This window comes from Erinaceus europaeus, chromosome X, assembly GCF_950295315.1.
Source record: "Erinaceus europaeus chromosome X, mEriEur2.1, whole genome shotgun sequence".
Classification (NCBI taxonomy): Eukaryota; Metazoa; Chordata; class Mammalia; order Eulipotyphla; family Erinaceidae; genus Erinaceus; species Erinaceus europaeus.
Window position 1 is genome coordinate 106,626,245 of NC_080185.1, and position 27,862 is coordinate 106,654,106.

The following is a 27,862-nucleotide window of genomic DNA, read 5'->3' on the forward strand; positions in this document are numbered from 1 at the left end:
TAAGTTTTGTCAAGTTACATTCAAGATGGCATAATTAATGAAGTGAGCTCTGGCTCACTAGCTTTGGGCAGAATGCCAGCACAGTGGCTCCATGGAATCGCACCAAGCAGAACATGTCCCTTATTTCTCAGGAACTCTTTTGGGAGACAGTATGCACAAAACGCCCAGATGCTGTGTTCGTGTGGGTAAGAGTACAGGACATCAGCTCAGTGTCTAGTTCTCCCCCAGGTGGACATTCACTCTTGTCCTCTCAGTCACAGCCTCACCTAGGCCACCATATTGCAACCTTAAAAGTACTTCCCATGGAGGAATTCACAAAGTCCCAAGCCCCAAAGTGTTCTGCCTCAGAGAATTTATGCTTCACAGCTCTCCTCTGGAGCTCCCCCCTCCCTGTCCTCAGGGATTTTAACATCTTACAGATTTTAGAGTTCATCAAACCTTCATTCTCATCTAAGCAGCATTCTTAGATGTCAGAACTCTATGGGGAGGTATAGGGAGGGTCTTCATCATCTTGGTTTCATCACTGCTACTAATAGAGAAACTACAATAATAGATGGTCAATTTATGATGGGATAAATGAGACAGACACTGAACAAAGAATGCAATTTATTTCTACATAGTTTGATCTACATTTCTGAATATTACAGAAGCATCCAGGTACATATCTTTGAATTTTATGAATAGACAAACGTGAATAGATGGAAATAATGATGTGACTCATGTTTTAAAGTTATTTTTAACACTACATCCATTTTCTCTGTAACATTTTTTCACAATTCCAAAGAAAGTCCTTATCCCAAAGTCACATTATCTTCTTCTGGAGCCCAAATAAAATTCAAGGATTTTCAAACTGTTACACAACAACAAATGGCTTATTGCTCTTAAGCCTGGTAAACAGCAATGCATTTCTAGCCCATGCTGTTTATAAGTTTGCATTCGTAATCAAAATAAACAGTCCATGAAAATAAACAGTATCTGAAATATACCAATGCCTAACAAAGCAGATATGTAGATAGGTGGGTAGATAAATCCACAGCACTTGCACCACTTAAAACTATGGCAGCATTTATCAAACACAAAGTGGAAAATCTACCTCAGCCTTCTTCACTTAAGGGTAGTAAGTGTTGAACTTCATCTTGGATCGTGCGTTGGCTTTGGCCATAGTGATGGCTCTGACTGCAGCTTTGGCTGCAGCTCTGGCTGCAGCTTTGGCTTGGGCTCTTTCTTGCTCATCTCTCAGGGCTTCTTCATAATGGGCTCTGAAGGCACGAGGGTTGGTACCATTGACCTTGGCCAAAAACTCCAGCACTTTCATCTTGGTGGTTTCAGCATAGGCTCTTGGACCCCACAGGAACTCGTAGGCAGGTGGATCGCTGTCAGGCACCTGGCGGTACTCCAGGTATTTCTCCTGCACCAAATCTTGGGTGATTAGCTTCTTGGGCTCCCCAAAGATGAGATGATTCTGGCCTTCATAGATGCCTAAAATATTCAGGAACTCCCAGATCTCCCTCTCAGAGGCAGCATTGCCATTCAAGAAGATCACACCGAGGAGAGGCATCAGAAGCCCATTTTTAGGAAACCCACAGCCACCACTAGCTCCTTCACCACTGAGCTGTAGCTTGCTAACAATGGTATAGGATTGGCCACTAGACTTGGATTCCTTCAAATCAAGGCCAAACACCATCTCTAGACGCTCGGAGGCTCTCTTGAGCATCTCAGAGAACTGGCCCCTATACTTCTTGGTGATGATCTTCAGCATATCCGCCTTAGTAATGGGCTCCTTCGACTTATATTTATCCAGCAGGAAGTGCATCAACATCCCTACCTTCATACTTAGATCATCATGGGGGATATTCTTAATGGAAGGTGCTGCCATGCTGACGCTCGCACCTTTCTGCTCTTCGCTCACAATACCTTCAGCAGATATTGAGCAGCAAGCAACTGCATCAGCACAGCTGGCAACTGAGGCCTCCTCAGCATTCCCCTGAGCACCGGCAACAGGGGTGCTGGTAGAAGCACCCTCAGACACCGGACAAAGGGAACTGGGAGGCTCTTCTCCTTTTGCTGTGCTGGCTTGAGCATCCTTGGGATCTGAGGCATTACTGCGAGCCTTATTGCGTCTTTCACGGGCACGAAGCTTACTCTTCTGGCCACGAGGCATGATGGCTGTGCAAGGGACAGCAGGCACAAGTGTAAGCTGGACAGTCGGCGATACAGGCACCTGGAAAAGGAAAAACCAAGAGGTGTGAGCACCTTCCTCCACAAGGAGATAGCACCTTGGGTTGTAAGCAACCACTTCTGCAAATTTCTGCAGGGAAACTGCTCTGAGAGCCGACAAAACTTTTGTTCTAGATCAGCCTGTGCCCTGAGACCCATGTGGAAGAAATGACAGGTGAGGAGATTCATCTCGTTATTCATCCCCATCCCCGACTCTCAAGAGCTCTTAAGAGAAGTGAACATGTCCTCATCTAGCCACAGTTATGTGTGGACTCCCAAGGTGGGCAGTCAGATAGAGAGACTCAGTGTCGTGAGCTAAGAGGTGAGTCTCCCAATTAAGCTGAATGGAGTTTCTGTCATTAGACCCCAAACCTATGTCCCTAAGATCACCACTGGAGGAAATTAGAGGGTACTTTAGGCTGTCAGCACTAAACCTGGCTTTTCAGTAGGGTCCCTAAGTCCTAGTTCTGGGCTTCAAACGTGACTCAAGTTGAAACTAAACACTAAGGGCTCAATTTCTTAAGGTGGACTTAGGGACACTGAAGCACTGGCCACCCTCTCTGGCACCCAATTTTGGGGTATCCAAACTTTCAGCTTCACCTCCCATTCAGAGGTTTTAAGAGATAATTTATTTTTAACGGGGGGGGGGGGAAGAGGGATACCTCAGTACTGCTCAGTTATAGCATATGGCTGGTGCCTGGGATTGAACCTGCAGTCTTTGGGGTGTCAGGCATGTAAGTCTGACACTTCTACTTATTAATCTCCCTAGTACCCAACCTCCCCAGCCCTATTTCCCATTTTAAAATCAGGGAGGGTAGGGGAGCCAGGGGTGGTTCACCTGGTTGAGTGCACATAGTACATTGCTCAAGGACCTGGGTTCAAGTAAGTTCTGGGTCCCCATCTGTATGGGGGAAGTTTCATAAGTGGTGAAGGAGGAATGCAGATGTGTTTCTCTCCCTCTCTACATTCTTGTTACCTTACAATTTCTCTTTGTCCTATTAACAGAAAAAAATTAAAGGAAAAAATGGCTGAGTAGTGGTGGATTTGCTATACAGGCACTGAGACCCAGTGATAACCCTGGTGGCAATAAATAAACAAGGAGGGGGGAAAGGCAGTGGGGGCTCAAAAGACTAATGCTTTGAGGGATGACAGTGTCCATTCTCATCATGTACAAGATCACTAAAGCTTTTTCCCTTCATACAATGGACTTAAGTATAGAGCTTTCTGCAGCATTGGGTAGATGGGCAGTTCTTTTTTTTTTGCCTCCAGGGTTATCACTGGGGCTCTGCACTATGAATCCACTGCCCCTGGAGGCCTTTTTATTTTTTGCCCTTGTTGCTTTTATTGTTATTGCTGGGTAGGACAAATATTGAGAAAGGAGGGGAAAACAGAGAGAGGGAGAGATAAGACACCTGCAGACCTGCTTCACCGCTTGTGAAGTGGCTGGCTGCAGATGGGGAGTTGGTCCTTGGGCTTTGCTCCATATACACTTAACCCGCTGTATTACCACCCAGCCCCCAATTCCTTTTTTTTTTAATTGGACAGAGACAGAGAGAAATTGCAAGGAGAGATACCTGCAGCTCTACTTCACTCGTGAAGCTTTCCCCCTGCAGGTGAGAACTTGGGACATTGCTCACTGTAATGTGTGCGCTTAACCAGGTGCGCCATTGATGGGCAATTCCTAATCTCTTTCTTTTAAATTAATAAGCCAGTCAATCAACATTTACATAGAGACAGTGAAATCGATAAGAGCGGGAGACAGACAACTGCAGCATTGCTTCACCACTTGTGGAGCTTCCTTCCTGCAGGTGGCAGTCAGGGAATTGAACCCTGGTCCTTGCATTGTAATCTGTGTGCTACTGCTCACCCTCTGATTTATTTTAAGGTTAAGCTTTGTAATTCCTTCCTGTAGTGATCTGAATTTCAATGCCTTAAAGCAAAGCCTTTATCTCCCTTCGTATCTAGAAGAGTTAGGTTCTCTCTTGACAGGGATGGCCAAATCTGAAAGCAGGGGCGCTGCTCGGCATAGATCCTTATTTTGAGGAGTCTGCCTGCTTATTAGCATCAATGCTACTGCCTGCCCCCCCCCCGGGGGGGTTATCACTAGGGCTCATTGCCGGCATTACCAATCCACCGCTCCTGGCAGCCATTTTTTTGTTTTTATTGGAAAGAACAGAAAAATTGAGAGGGGAGGATAAGAATGGGAGAGAAAGAGAAAGACAGTCGCAGACCTGCTTCACTGCTTGTGAAGCATCGCCCCTGCAGCTGCGAAGCCGGAGGCTTGAACCTGGATCCTGCACAGTGCCTGCGCAAGGCACAGTTCCTTCCATGGCGCCTGCGCAGTTCCTCGCATGGCGCCTGCGCAGTTCCTCGCATGGCGCCTGCGCAGTTCTTTGCGCGCGTCCCCGCAGTTGCTTGTGCAGCGCCTGCGCAGTTCCTTGCGCGGATCCTTAGTGCTTAGTACTATGTGCGTTTAACCCAGCGTACCATCGCCTGGACCCGACTTTACTTTTATTTAAGACCAAGACTTATCCGTCCGCTTAGTAGGATAGTCCCCTTTAACTAAAAACACTTTATTTGGACTCCTCACAGCCTTTTGGGGTGGTCCTCTCTAACTAAAAACATTTTTCTATTTGAACCCTGATCCCTCAAAAGAAAAATGAAAACTAGACACGACAAAGGGGGGGGAGGGGGTCAGTCCCAGAGCAACTGCGCTGTTGCCTTCATTGCGAAGCGCCCTCACTAGATCTGAGTCCCACTTTTTTAGTTGTTAAAATCAACGGTAGCCCCTTCGACACGAGACTGTGGCCCATTAGGCCCACTCCCTCTCCCCTGTGAGGGCAAGAAACGAAAAAAGCCTTTTCAGTCGTCTACACCCCTCCCCCCACGCCCCACGCTCTCCCTGCGGGACTGCGGGTCCACCTTCACTATGGGAAGGAGATGGTCCCTTCCACACCCAGACCCTCACCGTGATTCCAACACAGATCTGGTAGGACACTCTTACCCCCCAAAAACGCCACTTCCAAGCTCCAAGCTCCAAGATCCAACCGTCCTCGTCAGCTGCCGCCCGAAAAGAGGGAGTAGACCGGAAGTCCGGAAGTCACATCCGGTCACGTTTGGGGCGTGGTCTCCCAGAGTAGATGGCAAGGATATGTTGGAGCGAGGGAAATTATGGTGGAACGTTTCTGCCCACATCTGCCGACATCTGCCCATATCTACCTCTACTCTCCTAGAGCTGACATGGGAATGCACTGGGTGGAGTTGTTGCTTGGAGATGATGGTCCTGGGTCTGCATTTGGGGTCCTGACCCTGGTGCCTCTCAGAATATAGGGCCCCTCCTCCACTGCAGACAGCCACAAACACATCCCCCGCCATTTTGAACCCCTAGTTGGAAGGCAGGGCTCTCCGCTCGTGCCTAGGTCTGGATCCATGCCTGGGCATGGATCTGTGGACCCGCCCTCTTGGGGGGAGACCCTCTCTTAGAACCCTACTGTACTGAAGCAGAAAGTGCTCGCTCCCTTTGCAGAGTTGGAGCTGTACACTGCATGATGTTCTTAGGCAAGCGCCAACTTACACAGGCAGAAAGGGAAAGGTTTTATAGTGGTAGCGCTTCTGAGTCTGCTGTACAAAGAATAGTGCATGTCTCTCATTACCCTTCCTCCCCCACTTCTTTTGGAGAGTCCCCTTGTCACAGTCATGGTATTCATAGGGATTCTTGTTAAGGTCCAGCTCTGTTAAAACCTAGGCAGCCTCCACTGGACAGAGGTCCTCCTCTTGCTGAAACTTCCCCGGGCTTGAGGGCTGATGCTGGACTGCCGTTTTCGCCCAGGGCTTCCTAGGCTTTCCTGGTTTCCATACTGCGGGTGTTATACTTAGTACATGTTATTTCTATGGATATGATTATTTCCATCCCCAGAGGCCACCACCGATCGTGATGGATTTAATAAATTACTTTGGGGGGCCAGGTGGTGGCGCACCTGGTTGAGCGCATATGTTACAATGCGCAAGGACCTGATTTAGAGCCCCTGGTCCCCACCTGCAGGGCGAAAGCTTTGCGAGTGGTGAAGCAGGACTGCAGGTGTCTCTCTGTCTCTCTCCCTCTCTATCAATCTCTTCCCTCTTGATTTCTGGCTGTCTCTATCCAATAAATATAGTAAAAAATAAAAAAATAAATTACTTTGGGCAGAAGGGCACACATTACATTATGGGAGGACCTGGGTTCAAGTACCCCATCCTCGTCTGCAAGGGGAAGATTCATGAGCAGTGAAGCAGCACTCATGATGACACAGACTTTACAGTGGAGTAATTTTCTTTTTCCTGAAAATCCATATTCCACTCTTACACTATCTTGTTCTGAATGGCAGGAAATCATTCCAAGCTTTCAATTTGTGTTTCATATTGTCAATATTTTTACTTTTTTTACTATGATAAACTCCACTAGGTGTATAATCCTAGTCATTCAAAAGTTTAGGAATAGCATTTAAAAGTAGAAGAGATAAATCTCCAGTGTACATGTATTGTTTTGGAGTACAAATACAAATACATCAGCCCTATCTTGGTCTTTTTGCAGTTGGAAGATTGATTTCTTTAACCACAAAGTGAGGACTCTGCATTAGACTTCATTATGGGATGGAGGAACTTCAGACTAAGCGCTGCGCACAGGCTACCTGCGCATGCACATAGGCTCATGCAGAGGCGCATGCGCACACACTGGCTCGTGCATAAGCACATGCGCACATACAGGATCGTGCACAGCACATACAGGAGCATGCGCACACACAGGCTCGTGCGCACATGTGCACGAACTTCGGGCCAAGCCCCTAGCTCAGATATACACACACAGACGTGGCTGTAACCCTAGCTCAGTTTTTGTCGTCCTCCTCTCTCCTCATTGACCTTAGCCCTAAACTCACATATTGGTATACACACATATATACTTTTGTTCTCCCTGAGCACACCTGGCTTGAGTTAATGTATGTGTGTGTATATATATATATATATATATATTTCTTTTTCAGCCACTTAGAACTGCACCATTTTTGCTGTCACGGCTTTTGCGCATGCGAGCTGGGGCGAGGGGGGGCTTGGAGGGTGAACGGGTCTTTGCACCTGCGCATTTAACTGTTTTGGTGGGTTTTCTTTCCAGACTGGAGGTGATGGAAAGAGTGACTGCAGTCCTGCTCCTCCTCTGCTGGAGCGCGCCCCTTTGCCCGGGGCTTGCCTGTAGTGACATTTACGTATATTGTTTGCTTGTGATGGGCGGGGGGCCTCGTGCACACTGAAGTGCGTGCTCTTCTAGACTCCATGTTTTTATTTTTCCCCAATCTATTCTTTTTTCTTTTTCTCTTTCTCTCTCTTTCTTTACTTTTCTTTCTTTTTTTTCTTTCTTTCTTTTTTTTTTTTGCATTTTCATATTGGTGAGACTGTAGTTTCTGATGCATTTGTCTCTCTTGTGCTTGTTTTTGCACACTGCTCAGTTCTGGCTCATGGTTAAGCTAAGGAATTCAGATACATTTCTTTTTTTTTTTTTTTTTGTCACTGGGGTGTCAGTACTCCCGACTACTTTTCCTGAGAGAAAAGAGGTGGGGGTGGAGAGACAGAGCCAGAGAGAGGGAGAGGGAGAGGGAGAGGGAGAGGGAGAGGGAGAGGGAGAGGGAGAGGGAGAGGGAGAGAGAGAGAGAGAGAGAGAGAGAGAAAGAAGGAGGAAGAGGAGAGGAGAGACCGCAACCCCGAGGCTTTCTCCAATGCTGTGGGGGCCAGGCTGGAACCTGGGTTGCACACATGGCAAAGCAGGCACACAAGCACCATTCTCTAGGTGAATTTGTTGAGCCTGAGGTACATTTCTTAAACAGTGTAATTACTGTGTCAAAGATAAACAAATATTTCTCTTTGTTATATATTTTCAAATTCTGTAAAGTGATGTTTTGAGACTCCCCCCATTCATTGGGGAAACTGAGGATCCTTCCTAGCCGACTGAATCCACATGGATCCCAGTCACTTTCAGAGCCATTTAACTGGCTACGAAAGAAGGGCAAACGCTAGAAGAAGTGGTAAATGATACTGGGATCAAATAATCGGAATTAAATATTGGAAGTGTAATTAAGTAATGTTCCTAGATAATGCAACAGACCGAGCTAGCTATGCCAGATTTAAATATTTATGTTACATTTGCTGCTGAAAAGCCCTTTGAAAGTTTTCTTTCATTTCCTATACTCTCGACTAATTCATGTGTTAAAATCCATACATTTGCAATAGTAGAGAAAGCAGCGAAATCAATACTCCAACTCCAGTTTATTTTGAGGGAAGCATAACAATACTCATCATGTTTGTAAGTAGAAAGTAAAACTCAGTTACAAACATAACCACAGTAGTACAGACTCGCCATAGTGGCAGGTTTCTAGACTGGTTCCTCACTTTCCACGTCCTTGGTGTGCACACATCTTTTCCTAGTTAGTTAATCAAACTTGTCATCTAGGTGCTGTGGCCAAGAGATTCTGCAGGTCTGATTATTACAGTCTGAAATCAGTTGGGCTGAATTTAGGATGATTCCCGTCCAGGAGTTCGAGCTAGTCAGGCAAGCTGAACCCACCCTTGTGAGAAATACACGAGAGTGGGAGGGGCTCCACCACCAACTTTGTTTTTAAAACTTCTTAATTTTTATTGCCACCGGGATTGTCGCTGGGGCTTGGTGCCGGCACTATGAATTCACCACTCTCGGCAGCTATTCCCCCCCCCCTTTATTTTGATTTATGATTGTTTTTTATTTGATAGGACTTAGAGAAATTGAGGGGATAGGAGATAAGAGAGAGACCCCTGCAGACCTGCTTCATTGCTGGTGAAGCTTCCCACCTTCCGCGGGTGGGGGTGGGGGTAGGGGAGCAATGGGGCTGAGCTTGGGTGCTTGCACATGGTAACTTATGTGCTCAGTCAGGTGAGACACCGCCCCAAATAAAGAAGTTTAAAAAAAAGAAAAGAAAAACAAAGTTAGTGGTGGAGCCCCTCCCACTCTCACTGGGGTGGCCTCAGCGTGCCTGATAAGCTCCAACTCTGGGAGGTGAATCATCCTTTGTTCAGAACTGACTTCACACCATGATAATCAGACTTGCTGAATCTCTTGGCTGCAGTGGGCAGCAAAGCAAGGACCTGAGAGTGTCCTGCGAATGACTCCCAGCCAACATTTTGCAAGGGCCGCCTGAGCGCTTCAACTTCATGTGCAGTAGCTGAATTCTGCTGAAAGCCTGTGGCCCCAAGTTTCAGCTGCAAACATATCTATTTGATACTTTCGTTGTAGCTTGGTGAGGTTTCTGAACTAGAAAAATCCAGCTCCTCGCTACTAGAAATTCTTTTTTTTTAAATTTATTTTTTATTTAAGAAAGGATAAATTAACAAAACCATAGGGTAGGAGGGGTACAACTCCACACAATTCCCACCACCCAATCTCCATATCCCGCCCCCTCCCCTGATAGCTTTCCCATTCTCTATCCCTCTGGGAGCATGGACCCAGGGTCGTTGTGGGCTGCAGAAGGTGGAAGGTCTGGCTTCTGTAATTGCTTCCCCGCTGAACATGTGCTACTGGAAATTCTGATCTACAGAGCTCTGAGATGGTAAGTGTCTGTTGTTTACAGCTATTACTTTTGTGGTGGTTTGTTATAAGATAATCCCTTTTTTTGTTGTTGTTGCTTCCAGGACTATCGTTATTTGTTGCCAGCACTACAGATCCACCATTCCTGATGGCCATTTTCCTTCTTTCTCTCAAAAAAATTTTTTTTTGCCTCCAGGGTTATTGCTGGGGCTCGCTGCCTGCGCTATGAATCCACTGCTCCTGGAGGCTATCCCCGCCCCCCCTTTAGCTGCCCTGGCTATTTATCATTGTTACTATCATTGTTGTTGGATAGGACAGAGAGAAGTCCAGAGAGGAGGGAAAGATAAAAGAGAAGAGAAAGATAAGACACCTGCAGACCTGTTTCACCGCTTGTGAAGTGACCCCCCCCTTCAGGTAGGGAGCCGGGGGCTCGAACCGGGATTCTTGAACCGGTCTTTGTGCTTCGTGCCATGTGCGCTTAACCCGCTGCGCTACGGCTGGGCCTCCTCTTTCTTTCTTCCTCCCTCCCTTCCTCCCTCTCTTCTTCCCTTCCTCCCTCCTTTCCTTCCTTTTTTTTTTTTTTTCTATTTTATTAGATAGGACAGAGAGAAATTGAGAGGGGAGGGGAGACAGAGAGGGAGAGAGAAATAGACACCAGCCCTGCTGACCTGCTTCACCACTCATTAAGTGTGCCCACTGCAGGCTCAAACCCCGGTCCTTGCACATGTGTGCTTAATCCGGTGTGCTGCTAATCTGGTATACACACTAATTAGCGGATTCCAAATACACAACACAGTACTGCCAGCTGTATAATCATTATGTTGTACATGTCCACCGTATCCTGGAGGTTTGTTCCCTTTGATCACCTCCATCCATTTGTTCACCCTCCCACACAACCCCCTCTGGCCTCCACCAGTCCTATCTCTGACTGCGGTTTGTTGGTTGTCATTACGGTGGCCTTGGCTCACAACATTCTAAGTGGCAGGAGTACAGATTCACATAGCAGCAGCCCCTGTGTGTACAGCACTGCGCTCGCCATCGCAGTTCGTGTTACTGTCCACCATCATGCAGCCACGCCATTCTACCTGTGCCACCCACCCCTCTGCTTTTCCTCTGCTAAGCACCATATTATTATTATTAAACTCCAAGAGTTTGTTTTGTTAGGTTTGCTCCTTTGTTGTTGTTTTGTATTCTACATATGAGTGAAGCCATATAGTATTTGTCTGCTTCTAACTTTTTTGCACTTAGCAAATCTTCCTCAAGTTCTTCCATGTTATTACAAATATTAAGATGTCATCTTTTAAAAAATCACTACTTCTTAGTCCTCAGACTTGGATTTCAATTATTGCTGCAGAGAAGTGATGGTTAAAATAATATTTTGGAGTTTATTGAAAGAGTTTTTTTGTTTAAATACATTTTAGATTAGGACATAACATGTAAAGATATTGTTATAGGACAATACATTATATTTTCTCAATTTTTGCAGAATAATTTTTATTGAGTACTAGCTGACATTTCAAAAGACGTTCTATAATAATTGTTTCCTGGTTACATAAAAACTCCCATTTTAGTTTAGAAAATGTAATGTTATTACATTTCAGACTGATATGTATTTTCATAATCTTGTGTTTTGGTAAAATGCTGATATCACCTCATAAATTCTCAAAAGCAAACTAATATATGAGAAAAGAACAATTAGCACTAGTCATTGTAAATACTGAAAGAAGGTCTAATTCTGTGAAAGATTGAAAAGACAGTGATGCTTGGCATACAAGAGTTGAGGAAGGAAGGACTTTAGCCAAGGTTAAAATGGTATTTGTTTACTGCCTATTCCCCCTTTTTTTCCCTCCAGGGTTATTGCTGGGCTAGGGGTCTGCACCATGAATCCACCGCTCCTGGAGGCCATTTCCCCCCCCCCCTTTTGTTGCCCTTGTTGTAGCCTCGTTGTGGTTATTATTATTGCCATTGTTGATGTTGTTCGTTGTTGGATAGGACAGAGAGAAATGGAGAGAGGAGGGGAAGACAGAGAGGGGAGAGAAAGATAGACACCTGCAGACCTGCTTCACCGCCTGTGAAGCGACTCCCCTGCAGGTGGGGAGCTGGGGGCTCGAACCGGGATCCTTACGCCGGTCCCTGCGCTTTGCGCCACGTGCGCTTAACCCACTGCGCCACCGCCCGACCCCCTACTGCCTATTTCTATGTCAAAACATAATTTCCCCCCTCAGATTTTTAACATTGCTGGTAAGAATTATGTTGCTATTTTCACATGTAAAAATATATAGAGACAATTTAGATATATCGATTATTTTACCTAATCATACGTTTTAAATGTTTGAGAAAAATCACTAAGACTATTTCTACAAACTTTTTTTTCTTCAATGTATAAGTTTTCCCCTTAGTTCTGAATTAAAGATGTCACCTGTTTTTGTTCTCATAATGTAGTGTAGGTGTTCTTTTTTCTGTTTATGTATATTGTTTTCTGTAGGAATAGTATAGATAAGTATAGAGGATCATGATAGTCTTTTTATCCAGTTGCCAGATAAAATGACTATCTGATAACCATTATTTTCGAAGTCGTAAATTAACAGAACATATAGTAAAACAGTAGAAATGTATGAAATACTTTATGAAACATATTATTTCATACTTTATGGGAATGCTTTCACAATAGTTTGTGCATCGTGTATGTGTGTAAACTGGTATTTCTTTTGTGGTCTGTACTTGACTAGTCATAGCAAATCATGCTCTTAAGATCTTTTAGATAATTGTAAATTTTCCATTTCATTTAGGCTTTTGTTTATGCTATTAAATTCACCTCAGATCAGGTGAAACTGTCACCTTATAAGGAAGATGGTCAGCGTTAGAAGACAGTTGTGTTAGCCTGGTGCTTTGTATGGTGGTGAAATACTGACTTTTTTAATGCTCTGGGTCAAAGGGTAAGCTAGAGTTAAGGGTAATTGGATACTTAAGGAGGCTGGACAGACTTGTAGTTAGTTCCTTTTAAGTCATATTTTGATAGAAATTACCACATAACATACTTAGGTATCCATAGGTGAGACCAAAGCACACTGTTACACCAAATGTGAGTTGTGTATGAGTTTAACAATTTTAGATGATTCAACTTCTATTGCATTACTATAGAATTATATTAACTATCCCATTACGGCATAGCAACTTTAATGAGATTTTTATTTAAAGAAGCTGGGGGTCAGGTGGTTGCACAGTCGGTTAAGCACACATATTACCATGTACCAGGACCCAGGTTGGAGCCCCTGATCCCCACCTGTCTTATTAATGTGTCCGTTGAACATCTATATGTGTTCTTTGATGAGATGAAATACCTATTTAGGTGCTCTGCCCAATTCTCAATCAGGTTGTTTTTATCCTTCCGTGCCATGAGCTGCTTATGTATTTTTGGCAATAATTTCTTTATTTTATTTTATTTTACTTTATTTTAATTTTTTTACTTATTTACTTATTTTCCCTTTTGTTGCCCTTGTTGTTTTTCATTGTTGTAGTTATTATTATTGTTGTTGTTATTGATGTCGTCATTGTTAGATAGGACAGAAAGAAATGGAGAGAGGAGGGGAAGACAGAGAAGGGGAGAGAAAGATAGACACCTGCAGACCTGCTTCACCGCGTGAAGAGACACCCCTGCAGGTGGGGAGCCGGGGCTAGAACCGGGATCTTTCCCAGGGTCCTTGAGCTTTGCGCCACGTGCGCTTAACCCACTGCGCTACTGCCTGACTCCCCCCCCCATTTTTTTATTATCTTTATTTATTTATTAGATAGAGACAGCCAGAAATTGAGAGGGAAGGGGGTGATAGAGAGGGAGAGAGATAGAGAGACACCTGCAACAGTACTTCACCATTCGTGAAGTTTCTCCCCTGCAGGTGGGGACTGGGGGCTTGAACCCAGGTCCTTGCGCACTATAACGTGTGCTTAGCCAGGTGCACCACCACCCGGCCCCTCGGCAATAATTTTTTACCTGATACATGGTTTGCAAATATCCTCTCCCTTCAGTAAGTTGCCTTTAAAAATTATATATATTACATTATATAATTTATATATTATAACATTATATTATATTATATTATATTATATTATATTATATTATATTATATTATATTATATTATATTATATTATATTATATTATATTATTATAGAGAGAAAGAAACCAGAGCGCTGCTCAGCTCTGATTTATGGTGGTGCTGGAGACTGAATCTGGGACCTCAGAGTCTTAGGCATGAGTGTCTTTTGCTTAACCATTATGTTGTGTCTTTAGCTCACCTTTGAGTTTTAACAATGGTTTATTTTACTATGCAGAAGCTTTTGTCTTATGTGGTCAAATATTCTTTTCTATTATTTGCTTTTGTTCTCCTTGTCATTGAAGTCATATCCCCAAAGATATCTCTAAGGCCATTCAGAGGTTTTCGTTTGCTTTTAAGATTCCACATAGAAGGGAGATCACACTTGTTGTTCTGTGCTTGACATATTACTTAGCATAATGCCTCAAAGTTCCATTCATGTTGCTATACATGGCAGATTTTCTTTAAAAGGTTGAATAATATTCCATATGTGTAAAGCACAAGTATATTCATGTGTATATAATATACACATACATCATTTTAATGGAATCATGTAATATTTATACATATATAAGAATGGAAAAGGCGGTTTTTGCAGCCCTTTGGATTTGCGCTTCGGGCGTGTTTTGCAGAGCTGTAAAGAGAAACTGCTTTCTTGTGGGTTGATAACCCTGGGGTGCGCCATTTGTGGCAGGTTTTGGTTTTTGGGCTTTTTCGGTTTCTTCCGGCTGCTGTCCTAGAGTTTTTTTTTGGGGGGAGGGCACACCTTCAGGCTGGCTTGGTCCCTAGGGCAGCTTCGTTGCCTGGGGGCCGCGAGCTTTCCTGGGCAAGAATCTGTTTTGGGTCTCAGAAGTCAGAGGAGTTTTTATCAGCCTCTGTGAAACCTTGAAAAACAAGTGTAGCGTCAGATCACTTTTCCTTCCTTCCTTCCTCCCTCCCTCCCTCCCTTCCTTCCTTCCTTCCTTCCTTCCTTCCTTCCTTCCTTCCTTCCTTCCTTCCTTCCTTCCTTCCAAAATTTAACCAGAGCACAACTCAGTTCTGGCTTATGGTAGTGCCAGAGTTTGAACCTGGGACCTTCAGAGCTTCAGAAGCCGACATCTATCGCTCTGTTGCTGAGCTGTGTCCCGGCTTCTCTTTGGTGGCTCCTGCCGGCCAGCATTGTGGAGGTGGCGGACTAGGGCCTCATGTCTGTGTGTCTACTCTGCTTCAACCCCTGGGCTGCTCTTTGCCTTGAATGTCCTGCCAGCCTCGGGCTTTTGCACTTGATTTTTTTTTAAATATTTATTTTATTTATTCCCTTTTGTTGCCCTTGTTGTTTTATTGTTGTAGCTATTATTGTTGTTGTCGTTGTTGGATAGGACAGAGAGAAATGGAGAGAGGAGGAGAGAAAGATAGACACCTGCAGACCTGCTTCACCGCCTGTCAAGCGACTCCCCTGCAGGTGGGGAGCCGGGGTTCGAACCGGGATCCTTATGCCGGTCCTTGTGCTTTGCGCCGCCTGCGCTTAACCCGCTGCGCTACAGCCTGACTCCCCTCTTGATTTTTTCTTTTCTGCATTTCTTCCTAATGGCTACTTACCAATCCTCAAGTTTTTAGGTCTTGTGTCATCGCTGTGTAATGGTTTTCAGTCACCCTGATTCCCAAACACTCTAAAACAAGCCTGGAAAATAACAGTTTAGATTAACTGTAGGGCTCTGAATGGTGGCTAATTTTCTCTTTTCTTTTCTTTTCTTTTCTTTCTTTCTTTCTTACTTTTTTTTTTTCTTCCTAGGGGCTCGGTACTGGCACTGCAAATCCACTGCTTCTAGAGGCTATTTTCCCCTTTTGTTGCCCTTGTTTATTATTATTGTTATTATTGTTGTTATTGGATAGGACAGAGAGAAGAGAGGAAGTCAGAGAGAAGAAGAGAAAGATAGACACCTGCAGACCTGCTTCGCCGCCTGTGAAGCGACTCCCCTGCAGGTGGGGAGCCGGGGGCTCGAACCCGGATCCTTATGCCGGTCCCTGCGCTTTGCGCCACATGCGCTTAACCCACTGTGCCACCGCCCGAACCCCCCCCTTTTTTTTTTTTTACCAGTCAGATTTGGGCTCTGATATAACTTCTGTTTGAATAGATTTCACGTCTGTAGGGAAGGAGCTGCCAGAGTGATACTGTGTGCGTCTGATCTTTTGAGATGTTCTGACTTTGTGGAGAACCTTTTTTTTTTTTAAACCACTGATTGTTATCTCTTCTTATTGTCAGCTCTGTTCTTACTTATGATGATATGTTTATTGCTGTGGTTCTGTATTATACATCGGAATAGGAGTGTGAATTATGGAACACAAAGACTGGTTTGGGCTAGGAAGGGTTGGAAATGTAGACTTCAAACTAATTCAAGCCAGGGATCTCGTTCAAGCCCTGTAACTTAATAGTCAGGTGGAACTGGGCATGTTACTAGACTTTCTGAGCTTGTATTTTCATCTGTGAAATGGGTTTGCTAAGCTCTCTTAGGGACTGGTAGGGTGCACATAGTGAATGTCAAGTGCTAAGTACAGTGTCTGGCCTCTTGGGACTTCAACGAATGCCAATTCTCACTGGGATCCATTTATCCTCTGGTAGTTTAACCATCATACTGAGATAGTTTCCTAGGACAAAGAAAAATCCACTAGAAAAAACTGCTATGTTTAGCAAGGAAAATGGAGTACCATTTTGCCACTGGAGTGTGTCATTCAATGTCAGTGTCAGGTCATCTTTGTCGAGGTAGCACAAAGCTCTAAGAGGATGTTTCAAGGACCCCAAACTTACTCTCTCTTTCAAGAGAGCCCTGCTTGTCTTTAAACCGTCCTTGCTGCCCTTCCCTGATGGCATAGTGATTAGGATTCAGTGTGCTTTCCTCCCTCCCTCCCTCCCTCCCACTCTGGCTTTTCTCATTCATTTAGCCATTGATAAAAATCTAGCCCTTGTTTAGTTTGCCAAATTATATGGAAAATAACCTAATTTAAATTAATTTTAGAGTTAAAGAAGGCAGAGAGGCAGAGAATAAAGGAGACCATAGCACCAAAGCTTTCTTGAATGTTGTGGGGACTGGGCTTAAACCTGGGCCATGCACATGCAAAGCAACGCACTAGCCAAGTGAGCTATTTTGCTGGCCTTAAATTTATTTTATAATTATGTGTGGGGGGAGATGGAAGAGGGGGAAGGGGAAAGGGGAGAGGGGAGAGGGGAAAGAGGAGAAAGAGAGAGAGAGAGAGAGAGAGAGAGAGAGAGAGGGAGAATGAGAACATATCACTGAGTTCTGGCATATGGAGATGTCATAGATCAAACTTTGGACCTCTGGGGCCTCAGGCATGAAACATCCTGTACTCTCAAGGGTCTAGAGCTGTCTCCTGGGGTCCTAAATGGCTTTTATTGTTATCTTTGGAGTTTCTGGGTACTCACAGATGTGCCATTCCAATGCTGTTAAAATATTTTCTCTGGGTGGGGGGAGGGAGAGAGAGAGAGAGAGAGAGAGAGAGAGTGAGAGACTGAGAAAGGAGAGATACAGCACGGGCCTACAATTTTTGCACTGTCCTTTGGTGCTCCTATATGGTGCCAAGGTTCAAACCTGGGTTTTTGCACATAGTAAGGTGTGTGCTCTAACATTCTTGACTTCTTATAAAGTCTCTCTGACTCCTCCAGTGCAGGGCAAAGAATGCCAGCACAGTGATGTGGTGACATTCCCTTCAAGAGAGTTCTTACCCTTATTTCTTAAAATCCCCTAGCCACAATGTGAATACATCCATTTTCAGACTGTGTTTAGTTGCACCAGGACTAGAACACAGGGTACTTTCCTCACTGCCCCAGGTGATGTCTCTGTTTTGCCCAAATCTCCATAACAGTATCCCGTTGCACTTTAGTCTTTCAGCTGTGGGGCCCCCATCTGCTCAAGTCACCACACTTTCCTCCAGCCCACCATGCAGCCTCAGGTAAAAGTGCCTCCCATGGAGGGATTTACAGTGTCCTGCCTCCACAGCTGCTTTGCTTCAGGGAATTTACACCTGACTGCTCTCTCCAGGAACCACACCTATGCTTTCTTAGCTTGCGTTTTCACTGACCTTTTGGTCTTAGAGTATACATCATCACTTTTCCTTATGAGACAGCTACTTCTCTATAATTCTATGGTCAGAGGCTAGACTTTTTCTTAGCTCGCCCAGAGCTAGTGTGGGGCTTTCTAAGAGCAGATGCTCATGAATGGGGATGCAAGTTTGGAGTCTAATTCACTATGATTTAATTGCGCATTCTTGAATCAACCAAGTGCAGACTTATAATTTCCCAAAATGCAGAGTGAAAGGAATGAGGAAACCATGTATTGACCTTCTGACAATTTCTATTTATTCATTTTATGGGTGGGTTGTTTTCATATTTCTAAGGAGACATACTCCAATGCTACATTCTGTAAGATCACTGAGTAAGGTGAAAGTTTTCCCAATCTGTTTTACAAGACAGCAAAAATACTAAGTCTGAAATCTGATAAACTGACGATAGTGTCAGATGAACTTTCATTCAGGAGTAACACTATTTAAAAATAAGACAAATGGGGCCGGTGGTGGCGTACCTGGTTGAGCGCGCACGTTACAATGAGCAAGGGCCCAGGTTCAAGCCGCTGGTTCCCACCTGCAGGCAGAAAGCTTTGCAAGTGGTGAAGCAGGGCTGCAGGTGTCTCTTTGGCTCTCTTTCTCTCACCTTTCCCTCTTGATTTCTGGATGTCTCTGTCTAATAAATAAATAATAAAAATTAAAAATAAAGTTAAAAAAATAAAAGACAAAGAAACCTCCAAGTTACCTACCCACAAAGAAGGGAAACACACAGGTTTTTTTTATCATCATAATTTTTTTTTACTGGGATTTATGTATGGGTTCCCATTTTTGCACCCAGCCCTCCTCCACTACTCGATGTCTTCAGTTTCATCAAGTGAAATTTCCATTTCAAATTCATTAGGTATGGGGGAAGTTGTCAGGCTTGATTCTGGATCATTTACTGGTGTGGTGTTGGTGGCAGCCTGCTCTCTGAGTTTCTCTTCCTTCAAAGCTTCTAAATAGTGGTGTTGGAAGGCACGGGGGTCTGTATGATTGATCTTGGCCAAAAACTCCAGGATTCTCATCTTGCTGGTTTCTGCAATAGCCCTGGGTCCCCATAAGAATTCAGATCGGACTGGATTACTGTGGGGCACCTGGCGATATTCCAAATACTGGTATTTTACCAGATCTTGCATGATGAGTTTCCTGGGCTCCCCATAGATGAAGTGCCTCTCGCCAGCATAGATCTTCATCCTATTCAGAAAGTCCCAGATTTTCTCCTCGCTGGCTCTGTTGCCTTCTATAAGTATCACACCTAAGATATTCATGAGGAGGCCTGTTTTAGGAAACCCCTGGCCAGGGGTCACTCTCCCATTGTTGGGGAGATCCATTTTGCTGACAAGGACATAGGTATTGTGGGCAGAATCAATTTCCTTTACATCAACACCAAATACCACCTCTATGCTGAATGAAGCTCTTGCCAGTATTTCAAGGAAGTGGTTTCTGCACTTTTTACCCACAACCCTTAGCATATCTGCCTTTGTAAAAGTCTTCTTCTTTTTATACTTGCTCATGAGGAACTCTATCAGCAGCCCTGTTGCCTTATCGAGAGGGGTTTTCCGACCCTGCCCAGCTGTAGAACGTGGAACTTCGGAGGGACTTTGCTTTTTCTCAACCTGGCACTTGGTTTCTTTATGCGATCTTGTGCCCGAAGACCTTCTGGTAGTGGACCGGGCCCTCCGAGATCTCTTGCGAGATCTGGTACGACGCTTCCTCTTACTAATAGTTTCAAGATGAGGAAAATATGAGGGGTCTGCTTCCTCCTCTGATGTAGTGGCCTGAGGACTAGTTAGATCCTCGGATTCATCTTGGTTATGGTAGTACCTCTCGTGCACTGGGGGATCACTCTCATATTCTGGATCCATCGTAGGTTCTGTGGAGGACATTAGATAAGACAACAGGTGACTTGGGCACTAGAGACAGGATGGGAGGGTATGGGCACCTTCAACAGGGAGGAACTTTGCAAAGACTGCTGCTGTGACTTTCTGTGAAGGAATGGCTCTGGGAAATCACAGACTCCTGTTCTGACCAAACAGGGCTCAAAGAACTGTGTAAATTACAAAGAATGACAGTGAGCTACAGCCTTTGGTCTGCCAGCTCAGCCTGAGAGCAGCAGGACACAGTTCTAGTTCTCATGGTGCCTCCTATACTCAGAAGTGTGGGGCTTCTCTCTGTTCACTTTCAGTAACATCATGTTAACTTCTGGATTCATCCTCTCTGATGCTCTAATTAATGTATTTTTTAGTATGTGTATATGAGAGAAGGGAGGGTGAGAGAGGGAGTAGAGAGGCCAAAGCACCACTCTATCACTTTATGCAGTGCCAGGGGTTTAATGCAGAGCTGTGTACCTGCAAGTCATGTGCTCTGCTGCCGAGCTGTTATGTTCTCAATTTACATCTCAAACCCAGGGCAGAATGTTTTTGGGGTGCCTTAAGGGGAAGTGCTGGGAGCACCCACTGTGGCCAGTTCTGTGGGGCTCGGGCTGAAGTCTGTGGGATTTGTTCAAGATCCCTATCTTAACTCTAGGTAGGGCTCTTAGAACCCGGCTCCTAGGTGCTGCAGGCAGGGAGGGGGATCTCTGTTGTCTCCCTTTTTAAAGCATGAGTAGTACCTCCAGTCTTTATTCAAGGTCCTTGCTCTGCTTTATTGAAGTCCTCGGTCTCCTTCTATTGCAGAATTGAGGTCACTTAATTGTCCAAACTCTCGTCTCACTGGGACTCTCCAGCAAAAATAGGGTGGCGTGAATCAACCTGGCAGAAAAGGAGCAGAATGTGAGAACGCACTTTTTAAAGGCAGAGTTCCTTTTGATCCTCCCTGTGCTCTTAACTTTATTATTTATTATTTATTTACTTATTTTTAAACGACTGCATTATGTTAGCAGTAAGTTTTCTTTTTAATTAATTAATTAAATTTTGGATATAGACAGAAATTGAGAAGAGATGAGGGAGATAAAGAGGAGAAAGAGTGACACCTGCAGCTCTGCCTCAACATTTGTAAAGCTTTCCTCCTGCAGGTGAGGACTGGGGGTTTGAACCCAGGTCCTTGGGCATGGCAACATCTATGGTTTACTGGGTGTGTCACCACCTGGCCTTACCTTTAGATAGAACTTTGGAGTCTTCTCTCCAATCTCTTAGCAAAGCCCTCAATTACCTGAACCCCAATCCCATGGAGCGAAAGTTGGGAGTCCTTATTTAGACAGTCAATATATAGGATCTCCCAGAAACCAGTGTAGGGACAACTGCCTGTGTTACCACCCAGAATTGAGAAGAAATTTCCCACTAGCACCCGAGGTCGGCACCTTCACTGCGATTAGGTTCTAGATACCCTACACCTATAGTCTACTCCGTTAGACCGAGACCCTCCCCTCTCTGAGACATTCCAGATAGAAAGAACCCAGTTGGGGCACCTGGGCGGTAGCGCAGCGGGTTAAGCGCACGTGGCACGAAGCGCAAAGACGGGTTCAAGAATCCCAGTTAGAGCCCCCCGCTCCCCACCTGCAGGGGGTCGCTTCACAAGCGGTGAAGCAGGTCTGCAGGTGTCTGTCTTTCTCTCCTCCTCTCTGTCTTCCCCTCCTCTCTCCATTTCTCTCTGTCCTATCCAACAACATTACCAATAACAACAATAATAACAATAATCATGAAAAACAACAATGGCAACAAAAGGGAAAAAATAGCTTCCAGTAGTGGATTCATAGTGCAGGCACTGAGTGCCAGCAATAACCCTGGAGGTAAAACGAAAAAAGAAAGAAAGAAAGAACCCAGTTGGACTGCCCTGCCAGGCCCACTGGCGGCCAGTGCTGGAGTAAGGACACTTGCTGGCTTCCCGAACATTGTCACAGGGTCTATTGGTCTCTCGGACCCCACTTAGAGCCCTCACCTTCACACCAGATCAGTCGTGGGGATCTGCCTGCCACTTACTACAGGCCGCTTCTACCCTCACCCCAGGATCTCTGAAGTGGATGCCAGGATGGACCACGTCAGAATACCGGTCACTCAGGGTCTTTGTGAAGTCAGAGTAGGGGCGGGGCTCTGGTCCCAACTGCTTCAGAGTTAGATCTCTTAGACACCACTTAATGCCCTCATCTTGATGTATATTAAGAGACCCTGGACTCCTCCCCTACTGACTTCTACCAGTTCTCAAATAAAAACCAAAAAACCCCAAAAACCTTGTTTCCTTTTCTGCTATGAAACAGGGTGTGGTTCCTTCCGTCCCTATTTAGGTCCTTACCTTGATAACCAGCTAATCCTGGTAATCCACCTTGGGTCAGAAAAAAAAAAAAAATTAGTCACAGCTCACACGGGTCTGAGGTTTTAAGCCTCTGAAATTTAAGTCTGGGTGAGATCTCCCGGGGCTGGCCAGGACCCCATTGCCTCGGTCTCCGTCTGCGCTCAGGGCCCGCACTTGGTTCTGAGACCCACGGGGACCACATACAGGGGCCGCTGAGAATCTGGCCTCTCCCCGCCCAACACCAAGGGTGTCTTGCCGACCCTAAGCAAAGCCCCTTTTGTCGCCTGTGTGTCCTCCCCCGACCCCCACCTCCACCTCCACCCTGCCTTCCTCAGTCTCTCTTCCTGTAAAAGGCAGGACTCTGCCCCTCGCTCAGATTCGACGACACGGGTGGGACTCGGTGGGTGAAGCCTTGCTCCTTGGGAAGAGAGCCTCTCTTGAAGAGAATTTTAACTTGGCTCTTGAGTCAAGAGCGCCCCCTGTGGATGTCGTCGCGACCCTTTGCGAGACTACACAGTACCCTGGCTTTTCACCCCTGTCTCTGCCTTCTGTTTCTTGACCCCAACACTTTCAGATTTTTCCGAAAATCCCTATCCACATTACATGTTATTTTGCTTTGGACCACAAAAAGAGATCTCGAATTTTTTGAAATTATTTTTTGCATTGCCGAGGCCTTGAACATACATGAATACAACCGCTCTGCGCCAATTTTTTTTTCAGCTAGAAAAAGGAGAGATACCAAGAGAAAGAGAAACTACAGCACCGGAACTTCCCCTGGGGTTGTGACTCTCCCACTGGGGCCATGCGCATCGCTCAGCAAGTACCCTACCAGCGAAGCGCTCTCCTAGTCCCAAGATTTTAACATTTATTTTACAAAATACCAAAAGCTTTCTACTTCTACTGAAAAACAGTAATGGATATATGATATATCATCTCATAAACACATACTCAAGAGTCAAATAAACCTTAAGAAACCGTATTTTAAAAAGCCGTCCCCCCCCCCAAAAAAAAAGAAAAGAAACCGCAAACAAAACCAGCTAAATCTCCCAGCCACTCACTCAGAACAGAAACAAAAAGAAAACATGCGGTCTGGTTCCTGTAGCTCCACTTTGGAGCTCAGACACTTGTTTACCTTTCTTTTACCCACAGAGTAAAGAATATCCCTTAAACTTCACTAGACGTGGGAGGCGCTATGGAACTTGACCCCGGACTGTACCTTGATGATGGTAGTAGTGTCACATCTGACTGCAGACTCTAGACTATCTCTTTTTGTGTCTTAAATCTTCCTATGTATTACCCGGAAATGAATGGCCGTCAGGCCATCCAAGGTCCGACCGAAAATGTTAGACAACACTGGTAACTAGGGGGGTTCCAGTGTTCTATACGGGTACTTCATTCTTTTAAAGGAACCTCGTCTTTATATCAGACCTGAGATTGTTCTCCTTAGACCAAAGCTCTCAAGTTCCTAGTAATTGTGACCAAAATAAGTAAATAATAATAATATGAAAAGCTGCCCAGTTTGATAGCTCTGCCTGGAGTCTTCTAGGTCAGAGAATACACATAAGAACTGATATATTTTTTAAGGCTGTTAATATTCTTGCCTGTTGTTTTTCCCAGTTCAAGTTCATGGAAAATCTTCATATAGACTCTTATTGGTTGGATTAAATACTTTTTGGGGAAATACCAACTTTCTGACAACTCTTGAGCTGTATTCCTACTCCAGCCTTTTTGGAGAATGGGCCCTTGTCCTAAGAGTGTTGCATGTAACTTGGTCAGGTTAGGAGGTGGGCTATAAGAGAAATAAAGTCATGTGGCTATTCTTGTTTTCCTTTTGTAAGATTGCCTTTATAAAATAGAAATGAGCTCTGGCATATGCCTTGCCAGGAATTTTATTTATTTATTTTTTTGCCACCAAAGTTATTGCTGGGGCTACATGCCAGAACTAGGAATTCACTGCTCCTAAAGGCCATTTCTCCCCCCCTCTTTTTTCCAGTTTAGTTGATAAGACAGAAGGAAATTGAGAGGGGTGGGGGGGAGAGAGCAGAAGAGACACAGAGAGACACATGCAGACCTGCTTCAGTGCTTCTGAAATGTCTCACCTGCAGGTGGAAAGTAGATTTACTTTTTGTAAGGAAGTGACTGAGATAATTTTTTGAGCCTCTGATCTTTTAGGTTGTCTGAAATTATGTACACATATGACTCTATAACTATAAAATATTATCCATTTCTCTTGTCATGTTTATTTTGGGATTATTATTATTTTACTGGAGCACTGCTCCGCTCTAGTTTATGGTGATGCAGTGGATTGAACCTGGGACTTTGGAGCCTCAGGCACGAGAGTCTCTTTGCATAACCATTATGCTATCTGCCCCCTTGGGATTATTATTTTAATCTAGTGGTCTCACAAGACTTCTTATTGTTCTCAGTGTGTTTTTCATTAATGAGGAATAAAACATAAAGGACACAACACCAATTTCAGATTTGTAAGTGACCCTTGAGCTCTTCATTTGTGAAGTGAGTTTGCTAAGGCCTGTTTTGTAGGACCAGTGACTATATCCAGTGGGTAAAGCACCTGCCTTGTAAGGCATTCCTCCCTTTGGTTGATGGTGGCTGCACTTTTAGAGCAGTGGTTTTGCCTCCCTTCAATTTGATATCAGAAAATAAAGGTGTCTTGCCTGATATCCTTGCCATGGGTTTCCTAGAGCTGATATCAAAGAGTGGGTCATATCTCTGTTGTCCCCTGTATTTGGGGATGGGTAGACCCCTTAGTCCTCACTCAGGCTCTCCAGTATGATTCCTGACTGGGCTGGGGCTCCCTTCCTTCTTGATCTGAGGCCTATTATAGTCATGATCACTCTAAGGTTCATCCTGCCCTATGCCCTGTTAAGAGGAAATATGGGTGGCTTTATCTGGCCACATCTGCCCATAGTCTCACCAGAATACAATATGCTACACTCAGGCTGAAGCCCAGGATGTTGAGTGCCCTAAATCTGACTCTGCCTGAGAGGCTTCCTTATGGCAACATGGGACTACCACCTTCAAACCAAAACTTGGATTGTGGGTTGCTGCTGAGTGGGAACTGATGAACCCCTCTCTGCTTACCACCTCTGCCTGGAGCCTCCCAGGACTGACAAGAGTGAAGTCTGTGTGACCATATGGTGGTGCTGGGGATCAAACCTGTTTCATCTGGGGCCTCAAGGAGTGCAAGTTGGTACTCTAGCAGGCTTAGCTATATCCCTGGTCTTATATTCCCTGTTTGGACTTGAGACTTAGCCCTTCATAGCAATGCTATCAATTGCCTGAGCCCCCCCCCCCCCCGAAGAGATGGGGTTTGCTTCCTCGGACCACAGCAAGCCATGGGCTCCCACAGTCAACAGTAGTGGAAGGAGTCTGTGCTGTCCCCACTGTTATAATGTAGGTGGGAAATGTTCGTCTTGCAAACTCTTGAAGGATTTCCTCTTTGCAGATCTTGCAAGAATGGACCCTTGTCTCTGAAGAGGGATAGGCTCTAGAGGTTTTGGATGACTGAATAAGATATATATATATATATATATATATATATATATATATATATATATATATATGAAAACATCTGCTGCTGTGTATGTCTTGTATTATATATTAGGGAATGATAGTTGCTTTCTTTTTAAAAAATGTTATTTACAAAATGTAAATATTAGCGCAGGTGGCGCAAAGCACAAGGACCGGCATTAGGATCCCAGTTCGAGCCCTGGCTCCCCACCTGCAGGGGAGTCGCTTCACAGGCGGTGAAGCAGGTCTGCAGGTGTCTTTCTCTCCTTCCTCCTCTCTGTCTTCCCCTCCTCTATCCGTTTCTCTCTGTCCTATCCAACAACAACAACAATAATAACTACAACAATAAAACAACAAGGGCAACAAAAGGGAATAAATAAATATTAAAAAATTTTTTTAAAAATGTAAATATTGGAAAGACTAGAGGATAAGAGGGGTACATTTCCACACAGTGCCCACCCCCAGAGCTCCATATCCCATCCCCTCCCTTGATAGCTTCCCTATTCTTTATCCTTCTGGTAGTATGGACCCAGGGTCATTGTGGGGTGCAGAAGTTACTTTCTTTTTTATGTTTTGCCGGGGAACAAGCTTTTCACAAGTGCTATACCACAAAGTGGTCTCCCCAGCAGTTAAGAGACACTAAATTAGCACTCACCTGCCATCCAGGGAGTCCTTACTGTTCTCCTTGGTGGTCCCGGTGGTCCCTGAGGATGCTATGGGTCCCCGACCAAGGGCCTCATGTATGGCAGGTACACAGCCTACCCTCTAAGCCCCTTCCTCCTTATGAGATCTTGGCCTCAGACATTCCCACCTATCCAGCTGGGATTTTACTCTTAATGTATAGAAAATATCAGAGAATACACAGTGTTCTAACCCCCCTCAAAGTTCCTTTTCAGTCAAAATTCTGCTTAGTCATGAAGACTACTATGTTTTCTTTATACCCACTTCACTGTCCATTTTTTTAAAAACTTTTAAAAATTTTATTTATTTATTTATTGGATAGAGACAGCCAGAAATTGAGAGGGAATGGGGAGAGAGAGAGACACAGCTGCAACACTGCTTCACCACTCGCAAAGCTTTCCCCCTGCAGGTGGGGACCAGGGACTCGAACCCAAGCCCTTGTGCATGGTAATGTGTACACTCAATCAGGTGCACCACTATTGGCCCCTACATTTTCCATTATATTTATGAGAAAAGACTGTGTAACCATCTTTCATAATGACAGCTTCCCCTAGAATCTATAACTATAGCAACAGGCTCAGTCTTCTTTGATACTTTCACCCCTAGTATGAGCCTGAATCCTTCTGAAGGCCAGATGATCAATTAATGTTTGTTAATTGTTGAGCTAAGAACATAAAATTCGGGAGTCGGGTGCTAGCGCATCGAGTTAAGCACACATGGTGCAAAGTGCAAGGACCTTAGTAAGGATCCCAGTTGGAGCCCTCGGCTCCCCACCTTCAGGGGAGTCACTTCACAAGCGGTGAAGCAGGTCTGCAGGTGTTTTTCTCTCCCCTTCTCTGTCTTCCTCTCCTCTCTCCTTTTCTCCCTGTCCTATCCAATAACAACAACAATAATAGCAACAGTGATAAACAACAAGGGCAACAAAAGGGAATAAATAAATATTTTTTAAAAAAACATAAAATTCACTATGATTTATATTCTCAAAGTTTTGAAAACAAGAAAATCTTTATTAGTTTTATTTCCACTGAGTAACAATGCATTATAGCATTTTATGCATTTCAAAATATATATATTAATATGTAAAGTTCATCACTAAAAGTTCAATTTTATTCTTAAGCAATATAGGAACGTCTAAATTTTCTGAGACAAAGTAACTATTGAATATCCCAGTATTTTATGTTGAATGTTTTCACATTTTCAAGATTGTCCTACTACAGTGTTCTACAAGCTTACTCTAGTTCACAAAAGTAATTTAAGAACTTACAATTTTTGTTTCAAAAAACAAACTCTTTACTCCTAAATTTTAAAAAACACAAAAAACTAACTGAACCATGCCATTAATAAATCTAAACATTGAATTTAATAACTTTCAATTTAAAAAAGTGAAAATACAAGTAAATACACAAAGAAGTCCCAAGGTTACTCGTGTATATCAGGAAC

General features: G+C 44.4%; 2 protein-coding genes across 2 annotated transcripts; both read right to left on the bottom strand.

The window, feature by feature from the left end:
- Window positions 1-589: 589 nt before the first annotated feature.
- Window positions 590-5,280, bottom strand: MAGEB1 (MAGE family member B1). Its single transcript, XM_060183535.1, has 2 exons — window positions 5,222-5,280; window positions 590-2,221 (listed from the first exon to the last, which is right to left on the bottom strand). Exon 2 carries the CDS (start codon window positions 2,159-2,161, stop codon window positions 1,109-1,111), a length of 1,053 nt encoding a protein of 350 aa, XP_060039518.1. The 5' UTR covers window positions 2,162-2,221; window positions 5,222-5,280; the 3' UTR covers window positions 590-1,108.
- Window positions 5,281-18,758: 13,478 nt separating this feature from the next.
- LOC103109721 (melanoma-associated antigen B3) lies at window positions 18,759-22,373 on the bottom strand. The gene is made up of 3 exons (XM_060183536.1): window positions 22,211-22,373; window positions 20,595-20,733; window positions 18,759-19,856 (listed from the first exon to the last, which is right to left on the bottom strand). Exon 3 carries the CDS (start codon window positions 19,846-19,848, stop codon window positions 18,793-18,795), a length of 1,056 nt encoding a protein of 351 aa, XP_060039519.1. The 5' UTR covers window positions 19,849-19,856; window positions 20,595-20,733; window positions 22,211-22,373; the 3' UTR covers window positions 18,759-18,792.
- Window positions 22,374-27,862: the final 5,489 nt, after the last annotated feature.

Bases quoted from the DNA above. Each gene is read 5' to 3' on its own strand.
- LOC103109721 (XM_060183536.1), bottom strand. From the start codon at position 19,848: ATGGATCCAGAATATGAGAGTGATCCCCCAGTGCACGAGAGGTACTAC.
- MAGEB1 (XM_060183535.1), bottom strand. From the start codon at position 2,161: ATGCCTCGTGGCCAGAAGAGTAAGCTTCGTGCCCGTGAAAGACGCAAT.